This window comes from Poecile atricapillus, chromosome 3, assembly GCF_030490865.1.
Source record: "Poecile atricapillus isolate bPoeAtr1 chromosome 3, bPoeAtr1.hap1, whole genome shotgun sequence".
Lineage (NCBI taxonomy): Eukaryota > Metazoa > Chordata > Aves > Passeriformes > Paridae > Poecile > Poecile atricapillus.
In genome coordinates, this window is record NC_081251.1 from 54973582 (window position 1) to 54999004 (window position 25423).

General features: G+C 39.1%; 1 protein-coding gene across 1 annotated transcript in view; it reads right to left on the minus strand.

Annotated features, from left to right (window-relative positions):
* Positions 1 to 537: 537 nt before the first annotated feature.
* Positions 538 to 25423, minus strand: part of SAMD3 (sterile alpha motif domain containing 3) — a 36192-nt gene continuing 11306 nt past the window's right edge. Inside the window, exons 4-10 of the mRNA XM_058835707.1 lie at positions 23868 to 24053; positions 23477 to 23561; positions 16244 to 16411; positions 3363 to 3566; positions 2815 to 2986; positions 1086 to 1168; positions 538 to 855 (exon numbers count right to left, since the gene is read on the minus strand). Of these exons, the coding sequence (XP_058691690.1) occupies positions 538 to 855; positions 1086 to 1168; positions 2815 to 2986; positions 3363 to 3566; positions 16244 to 16411; positions 23477 to 23561; positions 23868 to 24053 (1216 nt within the window). The remainder of the gene's footprint in view (positions 856 to 1085; positions 1169 to 2814; positions 2987 to 3362; positions 3567 to 16243; positions 16412 to 23476; positions 23562 to 23867; positions 24054 to 25423) is intronic.

The window sequence follows — 25423 nt, forward strand, 5'->3', positions numbered from 1 at the left end:
ATCCCTATTTAGTAAATCCAGGATTAATATTAAAACAAAATGTTTCATGCAAAAAGAAAACAGTAAAAAGTCATCATCCTGCAAATTAAAAATCAGGCCCACCATTTTAAACCACAAAAATGATTACATTAGGCTCTCGGCAATCATAATATTATGAAGTAATGGTAATAAGTGTTTAATTTGTGCCATTTCAAAACTTTAACTCTATTGCCACCTAAAGCAGTGAAGTGATCATGTTAGCACGCTTTTTTAAAAATTCTTACAATCAAAATATCTGAATTTTTCAAATGTTCCATATAGAAAAATAATACATAACACATGAAGTAATCTAGAAAATTTTATTATCTCCAGACTGCTCTAAAATCTACATTTAAAATAATGAAACTGCTTGAGCTTTAATGTTGTTTTTTTTAAACTAGCCAGTACAATAAAAAAGGAGGGCATTTTAATAAAAAAAGAGGCACTAAACATAACTTTTAAATATACATACACTTTCACTAGAAAGAATGGAACAAAGAGATTTATTTTGACAAAATATCAAATGCTCCTGAGAGGAGTGCTGGGTGCACCATCAGATACTGGATGCTTGGGTGCCTCCAACCCTGTCTTTACTGGGGTGGGCAGGGATGCTGGGTTCCCCACCTCAAAGACCAGGGATTCCAGGAAGTTCAGTGTCCTGTGGATTCTCTTTGGGCATGGGATATCAAACACATGAAATGCAGCCACCAGTGCCGCCACAGCCATGGTGCAGTCATCGAGCTGGGCTAACTCTTCCCTTTCTATGTACAGGGCAAACTCACACGAATTCATGTTGAAGGGATTTTTCACTTCCAACACTGGTGTCACTGCCTTTACCTAAATTTTAAAAAAGGGTATTTCAAATGATGCCACAGCATTGCTACAATGAACAGGTCAGAGAAGGAAGTAAGCCTGATAACACTGCTTTAAATTTAGGTAGTATTTCTACTCAAAAGGCAGGCTAAAATCACCTTTTCCCAGAACTAAGCTGAGGCAGGTAAAGTAAAAGGCCAGGTGATACGTGTATGAAGGTGATAAAAGGAAGAGAGACCAAGGCTGTCTCCTACCTCCTCGTTTACTGCAGCAAACAGACTGGAATCATCTCCAAAGACCTCTGGCAGGAGTAAACATGCAGCAGTCATTTTCATACCTGTCAAAGGCAAGGATTTCTACTGAATTACAAAGGAAAACTTTCTGACACTGCATTATCATCCTGGAAAAACAGATTGTAGCCTGTGTAATAGTTAACAACTCAGAAGTGGAGCTTTTGTTCAGTCCACTTGGTAGAGGATTTTGTAGCACAGTCAATATTTAGGCAACTGAGCTGGTAAAGGACATTAGTGTCCAAATGATTCATGAGACTCTACTACTTGGTATTATGATTCAAATTTCCTCACAAAAAGTAAGTTGGGCTTTGGGTTGCTTTTAGTTGAGTTTGTGAGCTGAGTAGTCTTCCTGCCCCCATGCCCTTCCCCAGACTCTTCTCTCCCCAGTAAAGTGGATGTCCAAGGAGTCCTGGAAACAGGAACTCTGCTTGGAAGGCTCTGGTACCAGCCACAGAACCTCCTGGCACCTGGGACCTGCTATCCCTCTGGCTCAGCTCTTACTGACTATAACATCTCTTTTGCAGGTCAGGCTTCTGGTGTCATGTGCTTCACTGAACTTACCTTGCCATGCATTTATTATCTAGGTGCCAGGTAAAATTGTGAGAGAAAAATGAAAAAGCAAAAGCCTTGTAACTTTACTGAGGTATGATTCAAAATCTCTGTGGACACGCTGTATAAGAAAAGGGGAAATTACTTACTATATCCATAGATTTCCTTGGCCAAGGCTATGAAAAGGAAGACCATAAAGACTTTCTGGATTAGACTATTCCTTGAAGAATTTTAATCTATCATGAGTACTTCTGTTTTCAATCTCAGTGAAGGAAACCTCCAGAATTTTAACCTATGCTGCTTGCTTCTTTCAAAGGTGACCTGGCAATAAATGGAGTGAAACTGCTGTAGGACACACACGTGTTCATATTGTGTGACCTAGGGTGTACATCCTGGCATTATGCCTATTTGACAGAAAGTGAGTCTAAGGAGGACTTCTCAGAGAGCTAAGCTTGGGCATAGCCAGTGGCAGCTGGGGAAGAATGGCAATTCTGAGTGGCTGCTTGAAAAGTTTTGTCCCTGCAGCACCACACTCCCCAGACTTCTCAGAATGAAAGAAGCTGAGTGTCAGCTGGTGTTTGCTCCCCCACAGCCAGGGAGCCAAACATGCCAAGGTACATTGGGCCTCACCAGAGGTACCAGTGCCCTGTTTCCTGCAGTGTGTCTCTGCAGAGATGAGGTGCCTGAAATGGTTAGTGGGAACTACTTCTTTAATTTTACTGGGATAAAGATTATAACCATAGAAACTTGCTCTGTAAAGGAAATTGTGTATTTCTTTATGAGGCTATTTCTAAAGCAGAAAATTAGTTTTCTGTGGGTATTTTTAGAAAATAATAAGCACTCGTATCTAGAAATACATACTTCTGCTCATCTAGCAATACTTATTTTATGGTAATTACTTACTTTATCAAACCTGCAGTCTTTCATTCAGTGAAAAAAAAGTTTTAATACTTGACTGACTTAATTTTCCTACTAATTTAGTAGGTTTTATTCTCAGTGCTTCACCATCACTATATATATTCAAAGAAACCATAACATTTTTGAAATGTGTTTGCAGTACAATTGAAACTAGTTTAGTTATGTAAGAACAATTAGCTACAACAAAACTCTGCTATTCAGAGCATAGGAGATTTGTACTGACATTTCAGAACGTCTTCCTCTGTGTGCTGCTTCAGATTTTCTTGCAGCATAATGTTAATCGGATTATTCCTCACCACATACAAGGACAATATGTTTTCTGAATAAATCTCCAAAATCTCGACTGTTTTCTTATGAATGTCCGTGTGCGTGAGAAGCTGGAACTCCCTAAAAAGCTAAAAGAAAAACAAATATTTGGTATTGCAAACCTCAAAACCAAAACTGTAAACAATGCATACACTTTGAAGACAGGATAAAACTAGCTCAGTTAAATAAGATTATAAACTCGAGAGGGTGATTTAATTTTTTAAAAAAATTTTAAGCAGGGAAGGAATACATCAAGCAACACCAAACACTGGTGGTATGTGTGGCACCTTTAATGAAGAATTGAACTGATGAGCCTTTGAAAATGAGATCAGCTGCAAAAATATGAGTTAAAGAGAACATTGCTGATGGATACTTCAGTGGAAATATCCTGTGAAATACATGCCTACAGATGTATCACATCTATAAGACAGAATTCCATGTCATTATTAAAAATAGCTCTGTTACCTGATAAGGGCATCTTAAGAAAGGAAATAGTTTAAGAATATCTTTTAGAGGTGCCTTATCACTGATCATCTTTCTCCGTATTTCTGTTGTCACATTCATTCTGTTATCCACTTCTTCCCAGTTCCTCTGAGTTTTCATATATTCTTGATTAAGCCACTTAATATGTAAAGCCATTGCACTGCCTTTAAGATGAGCAGGTTCTTCCTATGGAGAAATGAAGGACGAATTGTAACAAATCAGCAAACCAGCCTTTTTATCTGATTGTTTAGCTTTTTTAGCTTGTGTCATTTGATGTCACCTCTGTGATTTGAGCGTAGTCAAGCTCAGCAGAAAGGGTAGTTTCAGTTCCAGCTCTCTGAACTCACCCTCATATTTTAAGTTAGACTAAAGTCTGTTTTCATATAAAATTATACCTGTCAGCCCCAAGCTCAAATTGCATATTTGAGGCTATTCATGATATTCCTGTTCCTGTCTCTGGTTTGTCTCATTGTGGTTTATTGGAAATGAGTAGTCAGTTCTAATGAGACCTCTCAGTATCTAGCAATATTAACTCTGTATTACCAAGAGAAATAGTATTTTCCTCTTATCCACACAGGTCCTAAAAGCAGGAAAACTTACTTTCACAGTTATGCAGGTAGAATTTTTACCCCCAAGGAGCCCAGCTGAACTAAAAAAACTCTTACTGAAAACCATTATTTGAGCAGTTTGACTGTCAGTGTTTTCAAAAAGTATTTTTGTACTTGAGGATAGTTAACAACCTTCCTCAAAGTTATCATTATTGTCCCTGATGTAATTCCAAAGCCAGTAATTACTGAGAGGAGGGGTGGCTGTCCAAAGCACTACACCAACAGGAGCAGCGTGAGTTTTTGTAGCTTATCCATCAGTGGACACAGAGAATTTCCTCACTGAGTCGAGCTGAGGGACACAGAGATGCACAGTTGGTACAGTTACCATCCTTAGGCAGTGCTGCCACTGGCTTTTCCTTCTGTATTGTCACTGATGCAGCTGTGACTACACATATGGGTGGCCTGTGGGTCAGTGCCAGAGGGAGTTGAGACACTTCATAATGTTTCCCAGAACATTTCTGACACAGAGCTGTGAAACACAAAACATCCCAAACCACTTTGCAGTGCTCTGCATGTGCAATTAAACTTTCCATTTCAATTAACATCCTTCTCTAAAATCATGCATGTGATATTCCAAGAATGGTTACACAAAGCACACAGTGAAAAACCTGTCTCTGTCCTAGTATATATCCATATAACCCAATAGCCATTGGCATCACACAAGAAATCAAGATCTGCACACAGGACACATATCTAACATGACCCCTGCAGGACTCCCTATCTCTTGCTAGAGTTCTGTAATAGCACAGCCTGCACTCTTTCTAATAGAGGATTTCAGTCTCCATTGTGTTAACATGAAGGTAATGATTGTGACCAGCTTTGTAGGCACTCCTGGCCTCTTCCTCAGTGCACAGGAGCAGAGGTGGGGGGGACAACTTGGTACCACACCCTCCCCTTCCTGCCTGGGAGGAATGCTGGGAAAAAGTATAAATGATGAGTGTATGGTGCTACTTCCTGTGAGTTCTGTCAAAACTTCACTGCACTGGGGTTTGGGGACTCCCAAACTTTATATTTAATAGCCTCAGTATTTATAGTTATATAGCCTTCAGTAGATTTTTTTTCTCCTTCAATTACTTCTCCCAGTCACTTTTCCAACTTTAATAAAATCATACCTTCCACAAAATCCTGCCTTAAATTTGGCAGTTTAACTATATGCTGTCAGAGGAAATGCATTTATTTGTTTTTCTCCTGCTACTTCTGCCTTCTAATTATCATACTGGATTCAAAACCTATTTACCATCTCCATGTCACTACTGTTTCATAGATATGTCATATTCTGCCCTCAGCCATCTCTCTTCCAGCCAAAACCATCCTAAGCTGTTTAATCGTTCCACATATGAAAGCTTTCCCATACTTTCAATTATCCTTGTTACTGTCTCTGCATGTTTTCTAATTTCACTGTAGCCTTTATGAAATAGGTACAGTATAACTTAAAGTACTTGTTGAGATATTGGGACATCACAGGGGCATACAGTGGAATAATGCATTGCCTTTTGTTCCTTTCTTAAATAATTCTGTGTAATCAACATCTATTTTTTTTTTGACTGCTGCTTAGCATTGTGCCAGATACTCTTTGACCTGGTATAAAAATAGCATTTTTGAATGGTACTAAGCTCAGAGCCCATCACTATAAGTGTTGTTAGGACTGAGTTTTCTCCTTATTTTCTCCTTATTTGTGCCTTATTTTCCTTGCCTTATATTCTCCTCGTCTCCTTATTTTCCGTCTATCAGAACTGAATTTTGTTTGCTGGGTTTTTTTCCCCCAGAATGGGTCCTTCTGCAATTCTTTGGTCTTTGTCTTTAGTATCCCTGGTAGCATCCCAAAATGTAATCTGCCAACTAGTCTACTTTTCCCATGTCATTTAGAAATATATTGAACTGCTTAAACTAAGAATTCATAATCTTTTCCACTGTAAACCCCAACTATTTCTGCATAGCCTTGTTTGTTCTATCTTTTAACTTCTTATCCATTCAAGGACCTTCCTGTTTATCCCCTCAGATTATATCCTCTAAGAGCCTTTGAAAGGCATGTGCTAAAATCTCTTCTGAATTTAAAGTGAACTATATCAACTGGATTGCCTGTGTCCTCAGGGTTGTTAAATACTTCAAAGAACTAATGAATTTGTGAGGAATTACATCTCTTTACCAAAACTTTGTTGATTCCTTCCTAATGTGTTCATCTCTTGGGTCTGCATTACAGTTCTTGCCAACTTGGCCAGTGAAGACAGAAGGTTTCTTATTCCATATGTTCTCTAGCTCTCTCATCCTGAAACTCTAGAAACTGGCATCAAATTCTCTACCTCCAATTATCTAATATCATGTTACATAAGAAAAATTGTACATCACAACTAAAAATTACCTGTTTTATCCTTGGACACCGCTGAAAATTTTGCACAATTAATTGATCCTGGAAATGTGTTACTGCTCATTTTAGTGAATTATTCTGTCCCTTTTATTGACATGCCAGTCTTTAGACAGATGCCCTGATGCTGCCCATGAAGAATGGTTGCAGTAATGTGATCATCTGAACTCACCTACTGAGAATCATTGCAAAATCTATCTAGTTTTTCTGATAAGGCTTTATATTCTGCCAGCCATCCTGTACCTAGGGAGTGCACCTTGAGCACTCTGTCCCTTAGCACCACCAACTTCTTGCTTCTCACACTGGGTGAGAAAGCCTTCACAACCAGTGCAGAAAAGGCAGAAAGCCATGAGAAGAATTCTGTGTAAATCTCCATCAAGTCACTCAGAGTCATGTTTTGTTTTGCTGCTGGTGTGTTATCTCTGCAAGCTTCCTGCATCAGCCTTTGAGGGTTTCTGGTATGTAATTGATATTGGTTACTACTATGAATACCATCCTAGTATTCACATATTCCCAATGGGGCCATTCAGCTATTCCTTAACCTGCTAACTTGCCCTAAGATGGACAGGCTGTCACTTGCTTTGCTGTGACCAGTGCACAGAACCAAGGGATGATCCATTCTTGCCAGTCTCAAGATACCCACTCTTTCTCACACACACAAACTTGGGCAGTTGTTGGGGCTTTTAAAATTACATTTATGGTTTTTTATGCTGTGCAAGAGCTGGCCTGAAGTCTCTGACTCCAAACAGCTCCTTCATTACTGGTTTCTCCTGTGGGTCTGCTCTCAGGCCTCCTGCCCATAAAGCAGGAACTTCTTCAGCCAGCTGATGTGGAACATGGTGGCCCATTCCCTGAGGGCCTGTCACCTTCAGTGTTTTACTTGCAGAGACAGGAAAGCAAAACAATTCAACCCAGTGTGCTGTAACCAGACTGACTGCCTGGGTTGCTTAGAAACAAATGCCAAGAAGAAGTTGTGACCTTTATGCCAGCTTCTCTCCAGCCCCCTTGTCAAGACAAACACTGCTTGATTTGATGAACTCTCCCTGTGGTCAGCTCTGCCCTTAAAAGCTAGTTTAGCTAATGACATTATTAATTAGCTAAAGGAAGCAATTTGACATTTTCATCAGTGGCAATGGCAAGCTACCAATAGAAATGTGGCAGTAGTATAAGGAAGAATTGCTGTCATAGCTATTAATTAGGGGGGGAAAATAGCAATGGAAGGCCAAACTTTGTAGTGTAAATCATCTAGTACCAGGCAAAATGATGTGGAAAGGAGGTTAATGAGGTAAGCAGAGGGTACCCAGTACCTGTCTGCCAGAGTAACCTAGCCCTAGACTGCAGGATGGTCCTGCCAAGGCTCCTACTTATTCTGTTGGATTCACACTCAAAGGGTGACAGCAGTAGGGAGCCCATCCCTTAGTGCCCGTGCCTGCAAACACTCCTGACTTCTTGGCATTTCAGGTATCTGTGACTGAAGACACCAAGTCTGGCAGCCACACTGGAGGTTGTAAGGCTCTTTGCCTACACTCCAGATGCCTTTTGACTGTGACTCCCCACCTAATATTCATGGTTCTTCTTGGAACCATATGCAAGTAGATGGTGCTAAAATGCTCACATTAAAGTGAGAAAACATACAAACAAAAAACTACTAGACTCCAAATTCCTAATTCCTCCCATCTCCTGAAGCAAGAGGATAGTCTTTTGATTGGAGGTGGATTTCTAAATAAAGGCCCGATTCCTAAATGTCCTTTTGATGGATCCTTTTATCTTACCCAGGATCTGAGATTGTATTAGCAACTTCTTGTAAAAAAGCCCCAGCTAGCAGGGCGCTTTTATGAAACAATGTCACAGCCAAGACAGTGAAACTGCTACATCAGTTTGTGAGGAGGGAGTGAGCAATTCCTGTGCCTGATGTGGTCTGCAAGGTCTAATCTTGCAGTTACTTTTGAAATCATAAATTGTAAAGGACATGAATGTCAACACCAAAGTAACATGACTGCCTAATCAAAGAGTGGTGAAAGAGCCTCTGGTGTGGACAGCAGACACCTCTTGCTCTTTACTTGGGTTTACACTAATTCCTGAATGGTAAATGCAGCCCAACTGTTGCTAAGGACAAACACAGAGAACTCTTTTTTGAAGAATGCCAACAGGACCTACTGGTTCCTCAGTCTGAGAGAGTGAATTCAAATATGAGCAGTGTTGTTAAAGGTATATATGAGGACACTACTGCATGCTGTCAATCTGCTCACTGCCAGTCAGTGATCCAGGTTCCTTACCTGGGATGTTCTGGGAATATTTGTTTGAGGAAATTCCTTCGGATGGAGACTAAGCTGCTTGCTGGAAAGAAATGTAAAAAAACATGTGGTGGTAATGAGAACCATCTCCTGGAACAGCAGTGCTATGCAGACAGGTTCAGTGGCATCAGCACTGAATAGGAGCTCCTTTCACACCATACATTAGGGCTGGGATGCTGATGGGTAGTAGCGTTGGTACAGCCTATCTTTGATTATTATTATTGCTCTTGTCAGCTCCCAGCAGCTGCTAATAATATTTCCTTTAAAAAACACATTTCAAATTTCCTTGCTAAATGCCAATGCATATTCCAAGTCATGTTCTTGCTAAGAGCATTGATGCTGCTGACTGTTCTTTATTGTTGAGTCTTCCTGCATTAGTTAGGATCATTGCTCAAGGTACCTACACAAGAAAGTCTGGCAGGAGTTAGGACTCTTGCTTGGAATTATCTTTTCCATTAATTGGCTTTTATAACTTCTTCAGGGTGAGAAACAGTTTTCAGAGTTACTTAAGCGAGCATAATCTCTGTGTCTTGGCTTTTGAGTACTGAAAAGTGGGTCTTGCTATTTTGGAGCACATACAGACACAAGGCATCATTAAATCACAGTGTATAGAACAGATTTTGCTACCACTATTGTAAGGGACAGCCCTTTGTTCTGTGGTGACAATGACATGTACTGTGATGAATATTGGGGTGTTTTACATTAGGAGGAGTGATCAAAACAGGCAATGACAATTAGAAAGTGAAGATTTGCTCAAAAAAAAAAACCAAAAAACCAACCACTGGAGACTGATCTGGAACAAGTATGGATCTAAAAAGGCAAGCTGTAAACTGGGCACTCCTCAAGGCCCTTCTCCTCATCCTGGATGGTGGGAGAGAACTGAGGAAGCATCAAAACCATGCCCCACCTCTCACATCTAACCACTGGACACAAAGAGAGGTGAAACAGCACGGACAGGCTGCTTTCAAGCAAAATGAGCATGTAACCACCAGTAGGATCCACATTGACTTGTACTCCAATGAGATGTTTCATTAAGGCAGGCTTTGCTTATTTACACATAATTGCCCTTTGAGCCAAGCAGGCAACTTCAGAACTAGATTTACACGGCAGTGCTAACCATAAACTTTCGAAGTCACATAAGTCAGTCTATTTCTGATCACAACAACTGTTGATTTTACAAGCTGCAAAATGAGATGAATCTGCTTTTCCCTACCAAGGGACAACCTGTGCTTGACAATTTAACTCACAGAACAATGAAGACACTGGCTGACACAAATAAAATGAAGTGCAAGATGTATGCTGGGGATTCGTGTTTAAAGCTTTTGCTTTGACTTAAAAGCATCTTAAAATATTAACTAAGCAACACTACACACTCAAAGTTTGATGTATGCACATCAAAGTTTTAGTGGAAAAAATCACATTACAACAGTTCAGTACAGCTATTGAATGATCATTTATATATGCATGCTCACATTCTGGCTGTGCAAACATTCGAACACTTAATTTGGAGACTAATAATCTTAGAGGGAAAGGTGCCATCACCTCTGTTTCATTTGTGCATGGCATTCTCGGTATAGATGGTACCTAATGCTGTACCTTCCAATGGTGCTGTAAAATTGAGCCAAGAGAATTTCTGCATCTCCTACTGTCATGGGGTAGCTTTACCTTTAAGGTGGTTTTGAGAGCTAAGGAAGTTGAAGCTGCTGGTGGCTGATGGGATTTTTTTCTCCTGACCAATTATCAGTCATTTCTAAAATTGACAGCAGGTCTGACCATTAAAAAATGAATTCAACCTGTGACCACCCCCTTATAAAATACAGTCAGAGCTCTCTTGTCCTCTTTTGTTTCTGGCTTTTGAGAAGGTAACAAGGCTCTGTAGTAACCTCCACTTCCCCCCGCCCCCCTCTCCTTCGGCCGGATAAGGCCACAGAGGACGAAAAGGGGGGGGGGGGGGGGAGGAAAAGAAAGCAGAGCTGCTCAGTTACTGCTGCTGCTGGACTGAAACCTGACACCATGGACTCTTACAGCTCTTTCTAAAGCTTTTACTACCTGGATAAACATACAGATTACTCCTTTTTCTCAGAAAGATAGAGAAAGAGAGAGACAATCAACATGAAAACATCATAAAACCACCAAAAACAGTGAAGAAAAGAGTTAAGTTTTAAATAAGAGAGGGGGAATAAGGAGATGCTCTACGGCTGAAATATCTGTCTGTTAAAGCTATGGAGATGGATAATAGTAGTTTAAAAAAGACTCCTTTAATTCATAACAGAGTATTGGGAGGAATAGAGTGTTCAAAGTGGTGGGAGAAAAAGAGAGAGTACTTGTGATACTGTGAGTTGCTGGAAATGGGTAAAGTGAAGATTTTGAAGCCTTGGGGGCAAAGAGAAAACTGCTTTCCAGGAAAGCTCACAGAGACAGATGAAGACTTTTGCCTTTGAATAACTCATCCTTAAAATGTCATCCCTAAACTCATGGCCCATACACACCTCAGAGTGATGTGAAATGGGAGGAGAAGATCTGATGACAGATTTCCAGGCAGCTGACATCAGAGCAATAGAAACTATACAGAAATCGTTTCCTTGTGAAAAACTCCATAGATTAGCAGAAAGAGACTTCTGTTTCTCTACAAAGACTGATGAAAAGACTCTAGCAAGAATTAAGACTGTTTTTGACCACTAAAGTTCTAAAGTTTTTTTGTCTCTATGTTATCATGTGTACATGTACAAAGAAATGGTCAAGTAGTAGGAGATAAAAGTGTTTTCTGGAAGTTTATTCTAGTGTTCTTATTCTTGTAGTTTGTAAATAAACTGTCTTTATTCCTTTTAAGTTTTAAGCCTGTTTTGCTCTTGTTCTAATCCATATCTCACAGCAAGAAATAAGTAATTTTTTTAGTTATTGGTTTAAAACCATGACACCTACACAACCTGTTCATCCTTTGAGAAATTCACAGACATTTAGCTCTCTTTTTCCCTTGCTCTTGCCTTATTTTTCTCACTCCTCCCTTTTTCCTCCAGCCACCATTTTCCAAATCCTATTCTTTCTAGAGTCCTTGAAATCTTGTTTCAAGATTCTCACTCCTGCAGTGGCATAAGATGATTGACAAACATGATGTTAGTTATCACCTCAAAGAAAGGCATATCCCTAGGAGTAACTTGGCTAATTTACCTAATCTGAGAGAAAATAGACTCCATCTCACAGGGTGGACTTCACTCAGTCCTGAGTCCTCTTTTCATCAGAAAAAACAATTTCCAGACAAAACCAACAGGGTAAATTTCACCATTCTTGTACTGCATGATACCACGAAGGCAAGCACAAATGGTGTTCCTCCTGGACCAGGGGTCTTCTCTGCTTTTCATTTAGTTCTCTTGGCACTGGATTTGCAAATTCACCCATTTCAAAATTCCTGCTTATCTTCCCTGTACTGGAATATCAATAGATGTCCAATTTTGTGAGTTAAAGTTTCTGCAGAATCCTTTCCCTTCTCCCAGCCAAAGCACTCATCAAAGCATTTTTTGCCTCTATCCCATCGACACAGAAAGAAGATGGTGTGCTGGTGCCCCCTTTATAAATTGTTTTCATTTTTTTATTCCCACCTCTCCTGGGTGTGGCAAATACTCCCACTATCTGCAAACATCTACCACTATCTTAGCCGTCATCTTGTCAGAGCCTACTTTTCCTTTTCACACCTAACTTCAAATTTATTTGTGTGACAGTTTCAGAGAAACCCTGATGACCTCACAAACAGGCTGTCATAGGATGTAAGGAATCAGAGGCTTTAGAAGAGGGACAGTACTCTCTCTCCATTTTTATTTAAGATCAAAAACTACTAGCAGTCTTCTAGCCTGTTATATTCCCTTACAGTTCAGGCAGCTTAAGATACCCTTGGGTAGTCCCTTTGCTGAGATATTTTCTTATTTAATCTCTGGGATAGATTGAAGGAGCTTAATCCACCTGCATAGATAAAGCTATTTAGTGGCATTTGAGATATCATAGGGGTATCCCAGAAATCTCTGGAAGTTGCAGAATATGGTGCAGGACCCATGGGAAACACATGCCTTTCTGAATCGGCAGGTGGAGCCATGCAGGACAGCTGTGGGCTTTTTCATTTCTGTCTTCAGCTAACTGAATTGGCTGTTTACAGCACTGCTTGAGACTGGAAAGATTTCCAGACTTAAAGTTCTGAAAGGGACAATTTGCTCTTTGGTCACTACCCCTGGGCAGTGTAAGTGTTTGAGTCATAAGCTCTCAATGTATGCAAGCCAATCATCAGCTCTAAGCCCATTTCCTTCTCCATCCCCTTTTGTCTTCTGACAATCCTTTGGCCAAGGACCAGGAAGGCCCTACCTTTCTGTTTCTTCTGGCTTCCCCAAATCTAGGGCCCTTCCTATTACAACATGGCTTCTCTCAGAGCCTGAAAGACCATAAATCAAACAAGTCCTTAGGGCAGAGGAAGGGGGCTTGATGCTAAAAAAAGACTAAAAAAAGAGATCAGTGAGAACAAGCCATTGAATGGTTTAGCAGTAATCCCATCCTTGCTGCAGAGGGGAGACTAGCTTGCTTTTCTTATGTGTTTTAACGGTGTGATCACCCTTCTTATGGAAAGTACCTTCCATTTGCAGAAGATGAAGGTCATTATCATTACAAAACACTCTCCCCTGGATTACTGCAGCTCCAAGATATTTCCCTGACTGTGGAAAATAACTGAGGAAGATTCTCACACCATAACCATAAAATTTATTGTTTATGGAGGTTTTCCTGATAAAATTCTGAATATCCCTCAACCCAGAGGCTCCAATTAATCTCTGCCAAGCACAGTCCAAGCTTCTTTCCCTGGTGGTGCAACCTGATGGATATTTGTAGGGAGCATAATTTAAATAAAAATCTCCTTTACTGACAGACACCTCTAGCACAGGTTTATGTGCTTATTAACCACCAAACTTCTGCCTGTGCTTGCTCAAGACCTTTCATGTGATGCTAGTCTCTAGAAAAAGAGTAGCTACTCTTCAATCTTGTTTGAATATAATGCTCTGTAACAAGGAACACATCAGCAGATGTTTTAAAGAAACTGTAGGAGAAAGACAGATGCTGCACCTGGAAGCAGTGCCCTGAGTGGGAGGCCAAGGTATGCTCGTGCTGCTTTTGAAGGAAGAATGCCTGCTTGGAAGGCAATGGGGCTTGGGCAGACCAAGGGGCAGACATCATCTGGCTCAACACATCACAGGAAGCTTGTCCAGCAAGCAGCTGGGTTTTCACATGAAAAAGTAAAAAGATTGGTTAAGGGTTTTATTAGTAGTAATAACTTTATTCTCATATAAAAATAAATGCCAGATATAACAGTGAGACATTTCCTATCAGTAAATACTCTTTTTATCAGTTTCATGCCATTAACAGTCCGAGACTACGCTGACACAAAGCACACATGACAGAGTGACAGCTTATGACTGCTCAGAAGCTAAAGCTCGGTATCGATGCCAGCTGTGTGACTGGTAAATAGGTCATCTGTTGGGAACAGATGTGCTCTCTCATCTGCATAGCTCTGCCAGTCGGCTTTGACCTGTAATGCCCCAAATGTCCTACTCTGCCTAGCCAAAGGAGAATGGGGTGGCCCAAAGGGACTAGGAATCCTTCACTAACTATTCTCCAAAGGTCTCCTTAACCTGGAATTAATTTCTCTCCATTTTACCTCAAGTAATTTTGACGTGTTGGCTTCTAGCTCACATAAGGCTGATTCATTCTTCCAGTCTTGGAAAAGGGATAAAGACGAGGGGATCTGGCTAATGGTAATTTGAATATAATTTGGTTTGCCTGTGGTATTGGCTTCTAGATCAAATATTTATTTTTTGAGACTAAGACACTTTAACAGTTTATATTTTTCATGGAGTAATTAGTGCCAAGGATTGGCAGAAAAATGCTTTTTATGTGTGTTCCTAAATATATAGAATGAAAACCCCTACTGCTTTTGTTAAACATTTTGTTCAGCTTTGTACATATGTAGTGACATAATTTAGGATATCAGACATTGCTGTTTTCAATGTGGAAACACATTTAAAACTAAGGAAGTTATGATTCCCTCAGAATTACAAAATACATTCTTAATCCTTAATAGGGCCCACAAATGTTGATTCGTGCGTTTATATATATATATATATATATGTATATGTATGTATGTATATATTCAGGATACAGAGAAAATGAGAGAAAGGAAAGTTGTTTAGGGATACTTGGTGTCCTCTCACCACCTTTAATCCTTAATTTGCCTACAACATTCAGGCTAGCAAAAAAGGCCTAGACCATTAGAAGAGATGGAATACTTTTCTTTAATTTCTAAAGGAAACAAGGGTGGCCAGTGATAGCCTCGAGCAATGCAGATAGACAGTGGTGATTCCTGGTCTGCAGAAACACAGCACAGTGGAGAGTTACACCCTCTCTACTGATAAATGAAGTTTAGCGTGCAGTTCCTACAGGATCACTGCAAAGCCCTTCTCAATGAGCTCATAAGACAGAAAAATCCACATGTGCCCTTTCCAAGCTTTAGCAGATAAAGGATGGCTAACTCTTAATGTGCACACAAAACCAAGAGCTTGTAATTTCTTCTTTACTAGGTGTGAGACTAGTTATTGTTTTGCACCAAAGTCACAGATTTCTTACTTCACACATGCTACAAACTCTTCAACAAAAGCAGGCAAGAAGGGAAGTGTTATTCCTGAACATATTAACCCAAAGGGAATAAATAGAAATTACCAAAATTTCTAAAAACCAACCCAAACATGTATTTGCATTTTGTATAGGAAACTAAAGCTACCTTCAGTCACAAGGGCAATATATGCAGAAATGCATCCAATAAACCACTCTTGCTCCCCTAAATACAGGATTTGGTAAACAGCAGGATGGACATGGATAAACTAAAGATAAATATCTACTTACATATCTTCTTTTTCACACTAGTACAATTGTTCAAATTTTACCGTGTTTTAATTGCAACACAAAGAGGTGTGTGCAGCATTGGCAAAGCATAGCTGAAACCTTAAGGTATTTATGAAAGTGTATAAATTAACTAGTGTGCCTTTGACACTTACTGGACAGTGATAACTCTCTGAATCCTCCAACTAAAGGAATACACAGCATGCATAGATTTGTAAACATCCCTATGTATAGCATACATCAACACAAGCAGATTTTATATAACAAAGTGCAATGTGACAGTAGGATTTTTGCTACCAGCTGAAATACCTCTTTGCATTCTTATTTGTACAGAGGCTTCAGCTAGTAGACATAATTCTCTAATGTTTTTTACTCTAATTGGAGGTATACAATCAAAAGCAGAATAGAAATACTGCATTTTAAAAAAAACAGACAGTATTTTCTGTCCAATTTGTAACTCTATGTTACAACAAATATGCAAGGCATCCAGTATCAGGTTTAGCTCTGTTGTGGATACCTAGTTTTCCAGAAATGGAAAGGGTCTGGCAATATGACAAGTTCTATACAAAATGAGTTTAAATGGGATGAGATCAGTTCTCCCCTTTAGTGGCTGGTGGCCTTATTGTCAGCAGAGAAGCCGAAAAACTGAACTCAGTTAAGCACCAAAAATCTTACCTCTAGCTGCCCCTGGACATCATCAAGTTTATTTTCAGCAAGTGAAGATTTTCTGCTCTGTCCTCTCCTGTGGCCAAACTTGCATTTGTTCCTCAGGACTTGCTCATCATCTTCAATAGGTCTCCGCACATATTTGAAACGATCTTTAAGGGCCCGTTTCCACAGCAACTACATGTGGGAAAAAAGAATAGCTGTCGTTAAAGTATCTGTTAAGAATTTGCCCCAGCCTGAAGCAGGTCACTTTGTTTTACCTAACTGTACAAAAAAGTGTTTGCCATTAAGCAGAAAAAGGCTCATGGGGCAGCACCACCATTGGCTTCTGGAGGGAAGGAAACAAAACCAGCTGTGGTAAATGGCTCTGTGGCAACCAACAGCTGGGCTAATGGCACTGCTGTGGCTTGCTGAGGATAACAGTATTTGAATCTAAGGGTTAGAGCTATCCTAGGCTACCAGTGAAACTGCAATGTCGTCCCTTCCTCAGCTCTTGCTTTATGCTCCATTCGTGACATTGGGTTGTGAAACTACATAGTGAAGCAGATCAGCTTGCAGATGCCACAGAAAATGTGCTTAGGGGTTTAGGATTTGTTTTTGGTGATCTGTTTTTTCGTTTTTGTTTTTTTTTTTAGTTTAGTTTTTTTTCCCTTTGCCTCTGGCAGCATCTGGTTGCACAGTTGTATGACTATTGTGTCTAACACTGGGGAATGGAAAAGACACAGTGTGGCACTACTTTTTGGTTGGGAGCCTACAGTTATACTGGATCAAGTATATTTTTAAATTGAACCCAAAATTGCTGAATTAAGAGAAGCATTTAAGTAGGTCCTAGTGTTTGTAAGACACCTCAAGGTATATAAAGTACACCTTAAAGGAATTTCTGCACTGCAAGCAGATGCAGATCCTGTTTAATGCAGCCATTTTTCACTCCATGGCAGTCAAAGAACTTACATGGCCCCAGCACTTCTGTCACCCTCATGTATTTCTTTATTCAGTTATTGAAAAGTCACTGCTGAAAGTTTTATGGACAGCAACTTCCTCATGCATCCTTGAGGACCAATGGCCATTTGCACGTGGACCAAAGCTGGATGTCCCATGGCAGGAACTAGCTATGCCATGCCATTGACACCCCAGGGTGCAATTTCTAAGCAAAGGCTGTTCAACACATTTGCAGGCACAACATGCTGTTTTAAACAGTTGTTATTCCCCAAAATCACTTGCATCTTCCAGTTATTGAGGAGTATTCAAGAGTCAGATGGGAAAAAATCAGTCTGCAAAAAAGTGACTGTAAATGAAAGGATGTGGAGAGATTCAAATATCTATCATTTTCTAAAACTGACTCCAATATTATGCTCACTTAATACTATACTCAAGCCTGTTCCCACTGACATGCTAAAACACAGTATAAACAGAAGAATGATTACCCTAAATTTCTTACCATAAAGGTGTAATTTCTTAGTCCAAGGTTACATTATTTGAAAGGTTAACTTTTGGTGTAAACCAGAATTCAGTAGAAGTAGACTAAGTAGTACAATATCTCTCTTTGCAGTGAGTCTGACATGCCTTTCTCACTCCCAGGATACAGATGAGAGGGTTTCTTAAGAGATGGTGCTGAAGGCAGTGTGATCTTGTATTTCTTCTGTTGAACTTATTGTTCCCACCTCCCTAGGTTCTAGCTGACCTAGAAAGAAAATCCTAAAAGCAAGACCTCCATTAATGGCACAAAATTACGGTGGAAGAGCTATGAGACTACAATAGAAGTATGACCAAGTGGTTTCTGCTTCAGCTCTTCTCAAGCAGGCCTACCAGGGCAGGAGAGCCCTTCCTAGGGGGACACTGTGCCACCCACCTATGTGCCCTTACCAAAGTATCTTTCCACAGCCTGTCACAGTTCAGCATCCAAGAGCTGCAAAGAAAACAAGCCCATCTGCATTTCTAGTATGCAAACTTCAGGCTTAGGGTTCTGCCAGAGGAGAAGTCACATCATCACCGCTAAAGATAGACACTAAGAACAGAGTACAACTGCTCACCCAGTCTTCTCACAAGGCATAGTCACAGCCTCAAGATGAATATTACACCTCAGCACCATTTTCAGAAGCAGTAAGGTCACTACATGCCTTGAAAATCCCTCTTGTTGTTAACTTGAAGCATTAAGGTGCCTAAATACATTTATAGTTCTGGCCTTATGCATTTTGATGCAAATACCCCATCATTATATGCCTAGCAGAATTTATGCCTAGCTTGCTATTTTAAGCCTGCTAAGAAAAGCAAACAAAAACCTTAGTTTAATGCTTCTCTGAAGTGTTTAACAGATGTTATAGTATTTTAAAACATGATCATCCCAGAATATATTAACAGCTGACAATTTAAGCATCTCTGTAGTTGAGCTTCACACAGTTTCTTTCTTTTGAAAATCTTTATTTGGCTAGAAGATATTTTTGCTTATTCTTTCACATGAAAGAATATGCTGACACCTATACAAGGCTTTAAATATCCCACAAAGTTCAAAACTTTCAGCTGTTTCATCCTCCAGTCCCCCCAATAAATCACAAATTTTAATTAAATCTATTTCTATAATAGGATTGCCATAAACTTAGGCAAGTCCCCTCTCACATACCTATTTCCAGAATGAGACTGCAAGAACATACATTTATGTGGTTTCCCTTGTGGGTAATGCATCCTCTAAAAATGATGCTTTTGTTACCATCTTTGAACCAACAACTTAATTTTCTTATTTTTCTGCTCTCCCCAGCTTCCCCCAAAAGCCACCCCAGGAAGTTTTAACTTCCTGTAAAGGGGTAGAAGGATTAGCCTGTGTCTGTCTGACATAGGAGGTGAAAGGATTACACGCAGATTAAAAGCAGTCATTTACTAGCAAATAATCACTTTGTGTGCAGCAGTTACATAAATCAGGCATGTCAGCACCAGCATCCTGGGTTTCACAGGCACCACTCGGCAGCCACGAGCTCAAGGCAGCTGCTTATGCAAAGCCCACAGGCCAGTGATGTGGAGGAGAGAGCCCTCTCTCTTCCTTCCTCGCGCGGTGTTTTCTTGGAACCACCCAATTTTCAAAAGGTTGGCTGAAATGAAATGGAACAGGGGAAACGATTCTTCCCAAATTGCTGGGATTAAGCCTTGCAAAGTGGAGAAACACAGATAGACAGAGTATCTTGCAAGTCATCAAGAAACAACGTCATGCCAATTTGCTTTTGGATGCTGTTTTTATGACCTTCATTTTTTCTGTATAAGCTATTTGTCTGTAACTTACAAATGTTGTTCTGGTTACAATATAAGTCATACATCTAAAGAACCATCCTATGATTAAATGAAGACTTTTATTTTTTTAAATGTCATATGTTAGTTTAGGATAGCATTGTTCAGTAAGTAGAAGGAAATACCTCAGGTAGATTTTCTTACATAGTCACTCTAAAGCACTCTTACTAAAAGTTAATCTTGGAATTAATTTCATTCCAGATACGCCATAGACTTCTTAAATGATTTTTACTATTAGTAGAAAATATTTTTTAAATCATTATTTAGAATTTTAGATAATTCTTAATCCCTTCTTCTAAATTGATGTAATAAGTAACATTCTTTTAAAATTCATAATACGTAAGTGGCTTATTCATGGTTTTATTTTTAAATTAAGTTATTTAGGGTCATAATCTTTGTCCTGACTATATAGAATTGGATATCCTTTAAAAAAAGTCTGATGACACAGAAACATGGGGTTTTTCCATATGCAAAATTAAATGGGAGAATTCTTAACAAACAGAATTGTGAATAATCTATTAATAAATCTTGAAACCACAAATATTTAATGATCTGTCATTGCAACAGTATGAGATTGAAAATATTAGACTATAGTTCTAAATAACACACACATTGTTTAAATTAGTTGTTTTTAATAATTTGGTGGTGTAATAAAAGTCCAGTATTTTGGAAACAAACACCCCAAACAAACAAAAAAATGAAATGTTCAAAGTAATTTTTGCAAGTTACTATTTTTCCTGTCATGAAAATTCTGGTGGTAATTTAGGTGCTTTTATGTTTGTTTTTTGTTGTTGCTCTTCTATGTTTCTACCTTGTATGTTTGTATCTTATATGTTTCTATCTTCCCCTTTTCCAGTTGTTCATTTCACTTCATTTCTGCAAAAATGTTGCAATAAAAGTGCTGACATTTATGGTTCAAGTTTTCTCCACCCATGTACATCAATAATGCAAAGTTCTTGACACTCTGATTTTCTGTGCTTGGCCAGAAGAAAATGTTAATTCTGGAATCCCAAGATCTCTCATGGGATGAGTTTTCCCTTTTCTCATCCCAAAAGCCTGACTGCCTGTCCCTGCCCATGCACACTGGCCAGGGAGGAGCCCAGAACAGTTTCTGCTGCACCCTTCTGGTAGCCAACACACATCCATTTCTGTTGAAGGGCTTTTAGCTGCAAGACTTGTGAGTTAAAGTTAAAATCATACCCACCATTGGCAGACCTTCTCAGGACATCTCTTTAAGAACTACTGCATCCTTTTGCAGAGCCCAGCAAATGCTGTGGCTGCTCCTCCACCCCAAAGGATGAGAAACTGCTTTCTTTTTAAGCATAACTTTAGAGTTAAAATAAATCTAGGAACTGTGATATAGCAGAACTATTTACAGCAGTTATTTATTTGCTGTAAATAACAAGCAGTAAATGAATGTCATTAACAATACACTGGTATGGAGCATTTTACATGGCAGAAAGGATAATACTCAATAGCAGAAGTTTGCTAGTCTCAGCACACCATAGGGAAGGCAACAATCTTGGTACTCCTAACTGCACTCAGCCCTTTTGGTTTTTAAAATGCATGTAACAATTTATTTTTCCTACAACTTTGAAAAGAAATTAAAAGTCCAGTAATTGAAAGCAGATTTGTTGGTATTCTAAATAGACCCCAATAACTTGATTGCACTAGCACTACTGGAAACCATTATTTCAGGAGCCAGCCCAGCTGAATTGCCATGTTTGGTGTGCCGCATTCTCCATGTTACAAAACATGAAAAAGAGGTGGTTATCTATCAAAAACACTGACATCTGTGCTCAGCTGACCACCTGAGGCTCTTTTTGGAGTCCACAGAGAAATAAGAACTTAAAGAGTGCTATTCCTGTCTTCCTGATGTAGGCACCAAAACCACATTATATGAGCTGCCTTCCCCAGAAGTTTAAGTATAAATGCTATTTAACAAGGAATGAAACTTGCATTTTTGCTTAAAATACTACTTTCATGTTAGTTTTCCTTTTCTACATTTACCTATCAGTTCCCTTTTCCTCTGAATTTTATTGATGGTTGATTTCTAAAATGCTTTCAATGTACTATTTTTAAAATTGTAATAATAACAACAACTGTTTAGTTACTATAGATAAAAAACTTTGATGTATTCAAAACCTCTCAGTAATTAATATTTTACATCTTATATTTTAATACTATTATCAGGAACAGCAAGCAACAGTTATAGTCCCCTAATAGCCAGAGTTTTAAAAGAAAAGCCTACAGAAATTTTACATTTTTGACCTACTGAAGGTCCTTCTAAGGAAAAAAAAAAAAAAAAGAATATTTGTTGTCAATTTTTTTTGCTGTTCACTTTCTTCTTAAAGGCATATGAATCTAATTTTACTGCAAGTCTTGTGATAAGTAGGTATGCATATATTGTGGGGTTTGTTTTAAGCTGATACTGTTGTAACATACAACTGTCTCAGATCAAGAAAAAATTAGTATTTATAGTGTTTATGATCAAGAAGGAAGAACAAAATATCTAACAGTAGGGCCAATAAAAAATACTAATTCATTCTCACATCCTCCTCCAAACTTAAGAATGAAGGCATACCCCTTTTGTGCAGTTTTTCTTGTCTCAACACAGTCAATGGAGAGGGGCTGGATCAGAAAGCGGTAGAGTAGCAATATTGCAAACTGCTGATTCCAGCTTCCTTGTTTACTTACTGCAGTTATAGCCAGGCATACTTTCTAGTACGAATGGGGGGAAACATCAAAGGATAAAGAGCAGTCACTCTGAAATCTCTTCACATAACTTCTGCCAGCACCAATTCTGTGATCCATCTGGCAAGTAATGACCTTTTCTCAAAGAACATTTATAAGTAGTTTCATTCAGCCTATTGTCCTTCTGCAATTAAAGCCCTTTGAAAACCTAGCTTAAAAATCTCTGCTTAAAAACAGTTTTTAAAAGTTAAAGGCTGTAAAATTGTCTTCAGAACAAGCTGAATATCATTCCAGCTCTTCATCATATAGGAAGCCAGATGAAGCCATAGCATTACTCAGGACCCTGCCCAAGGACCACCATTGGGGTATTCAGAGAGGTATCCTGATTAAAAATGAGGATAGGCTGCTTCTCTCTGGTCCTTTTGCTCCCACTCTTCTCTTTGAGATGCACTTGTTTTCTTTAGTCCCTTCCCTTCAACAATGCCTGGACTCAGGGGAGAACTAAAATAGTTACCCCTTAAGCCTCAATTTTTTTCATTCCCAAAATTATTTTGCTCTCTACAGTAATGGCATGTGAGATATGTATTTATATATGTTTAAAGCTAACAGTCCCCACTGAGGCTCACAAGCTTTTACAAGCTGCTATAAAAGTATCAAATGGAAAAGCAATGATGTGAAGTGAAAAGGTGACCACTGTCCTGAGAGACCAGAGACAGATATTCTGGATCACCAGTGAAAAAAACGTAGCTCAAATTTAAATCAGCTCCTTCCACTGCTTTCTGTTATTTCCAAGATATTCCAAGATTTGTTTTCAAATGTTTTTTTAAATTAGACTTAGATTCCTTAAACGGTTAGTATTATGTGTTGTAGTTTCATATCTAACACACGAACAATCAAAATACATTTCAAGAGCATATGTTAGCACATGTTAGTCCTCATACAGTCAATTTTCTAAAGAGCTGGCTTCTTTGTTTTTAAAAACAGGGGAAAAAAATCAGATTTAATTTTATCTCTGGGCAGAAATCAGTCCAGAAAGAAAATGTACCCAACAAGCAATTTCATGTACAGGTCTGCACGATCTCATGGTGGCTTTGAGGTACTGCTATACCTGGATTAATCATTAATTGACATAATGAAATAAGAATGGGATTTGCCAATCACAACCAAGTGTGAGTGCTCTGAATAGAGCCAGCATATAAGAAATTGATATTGATTTCCTCTGAACTAAATTATTTTCTTGTGATTGATTATGTGGGGAAAGCTCACAATACTTACAAAGCCATTCCCATCTTCATCAAGGAATGGGTATGCCTGGAGCAGAGCATTGACAACAATGTTATATTGCTGACTGTTCGGATACCTGTGCAAACAAGATGGAGATGGAAAAAAAGTGTTTGGTTTCCCAGACAGTATTAAACACTGGAGTCTATACCAATCTACATTAAAGTATCTCTGACTATTTCTCAGGCAATCAATTGGCCTCCAAATAACAAAGGGCGCAGCTTATAGGCTTGCATGAAACCTTCCTAATTTTTCAGTAGGTTTCAGGCCCTTAGCTTCCTTTATTTAAGCAAATATATCAGCGAATAGCTTTACATCCATTTGAAAATTTACCTCTGCAGACAACAGGTAATGCCCCCAAATAAATTTAACGGTGTTTACTTACAGTGATCCTTCTAGGTATTTTGTCATGTCTGCTTGTAAAAATTCAATAATCCTTATTCTCATACTGTGATCAGGACATTTTTTTTCTGCTAATATGCATTTGACATCATAAGGAAAGTCTGGCAAAGCATAAGAGCTTGTCCACTGCAACGTCCTATGTCTTGCAAAAAATGATTTCAGGTTTTTTCTGTAAAAGAAAAGATTGTATCATCACCATCACATCTTTCTGCTGTGGAAATGCAGGCAGGAGGGAACAAGAAATATATGAAAAACACAACAAGAGGGGAAAATTATTGCTATAGAAATTCAAGGCCTGCTGTCTTTGTTTCTGCATTGAGAATACCTACAAAAGCAGCCATCAATACATACAGAGTCCAAAACTAGATGTCAAATGTGGAATGTTATAACCAGCAGACAGTAGGAGGTGGTTCCTAACTGAAAGCAGAAAGTAGAGCAGAAGTCAGTAGGGGCTTGCTACTGTTGCAAAACACCTTTATCTGTGTCTTCATTTATATTTCCTCTCTAGTAAGACAAACAATTGAATAAAATACTATATGTGACATTAGTTAAGGCTGTCCTCCCACAGGGGAAGACAAGGAAGGGATGAAGGCAGTTATCATCAGCTCGTGTCTGGAAACAAAGCAAACACAGCCCAGCAGCTCCTGTCACAAGAACACCATGACCACTATTGACAGAAGTCACACTCCAGCTGGGATGAGCTCGAGGCAGGTTATCAACACTGGCTGCCCAAACCCTAATTCTGAAAGAACACAGGGAAAAGTGGGTCCCAACAGCAAGTTATACTCTCAATACCTTCTTGAGTAGGTTGGCCTATAACGCTCAAACTTTCTGACCTGGTTATGCTGCCACACCACCTTGGCACCTTTTAATACATCTTGTGGGCTATCAAAAACTCTACATCGCTGATACAACTGCACCAACCCCAGTGCTGCCACAAATGGCAATACAGTGCTGAGGAAAAAAAATATATTGTTTCAGTATTGTGCTCCTAACACCAGTAGAAGTACTCACAGCACTACCTTTTCCCCACTCAACACAGGCACAAAATGGTCAGGGCTGCTGTCTTTCCAAACTCACCAGATTTCATGGAGCACAGATGGTTACCAGTAGATGCAAAGTGCAGTGAAGTTCTGTTACTACTTTGCAGTCTCAAAAGAAGGCAAAGTTTTGCAGGAAGTGACAAACCCGCATAGACACATTCATGTCATTTTTTGGTGATAAATTAATATACAAATATTAATTTGTATATGAATATAATTTATATATTAATATACAAATAGGAAAATAAAACCCAACTTAGATTCTGAAATCACTTAGAAATCTCTCCCATGCAAACAAAGTGCAGATGTTCAGTGTAGCATCAGTGAGCAGCTATTCAGACTTTAAGTTTGCATCCTGCACCTTCACCAGCTTTACCAATGCAGGTGATGTAGCACACAGGCTGCAAGTTATTACATAATTTTTTCAACATGCTACCACTTAAAATAGCTCAAAAGTGGACAGAAGTTTAAAATTTACAGTTCTTTTCATCTAAGG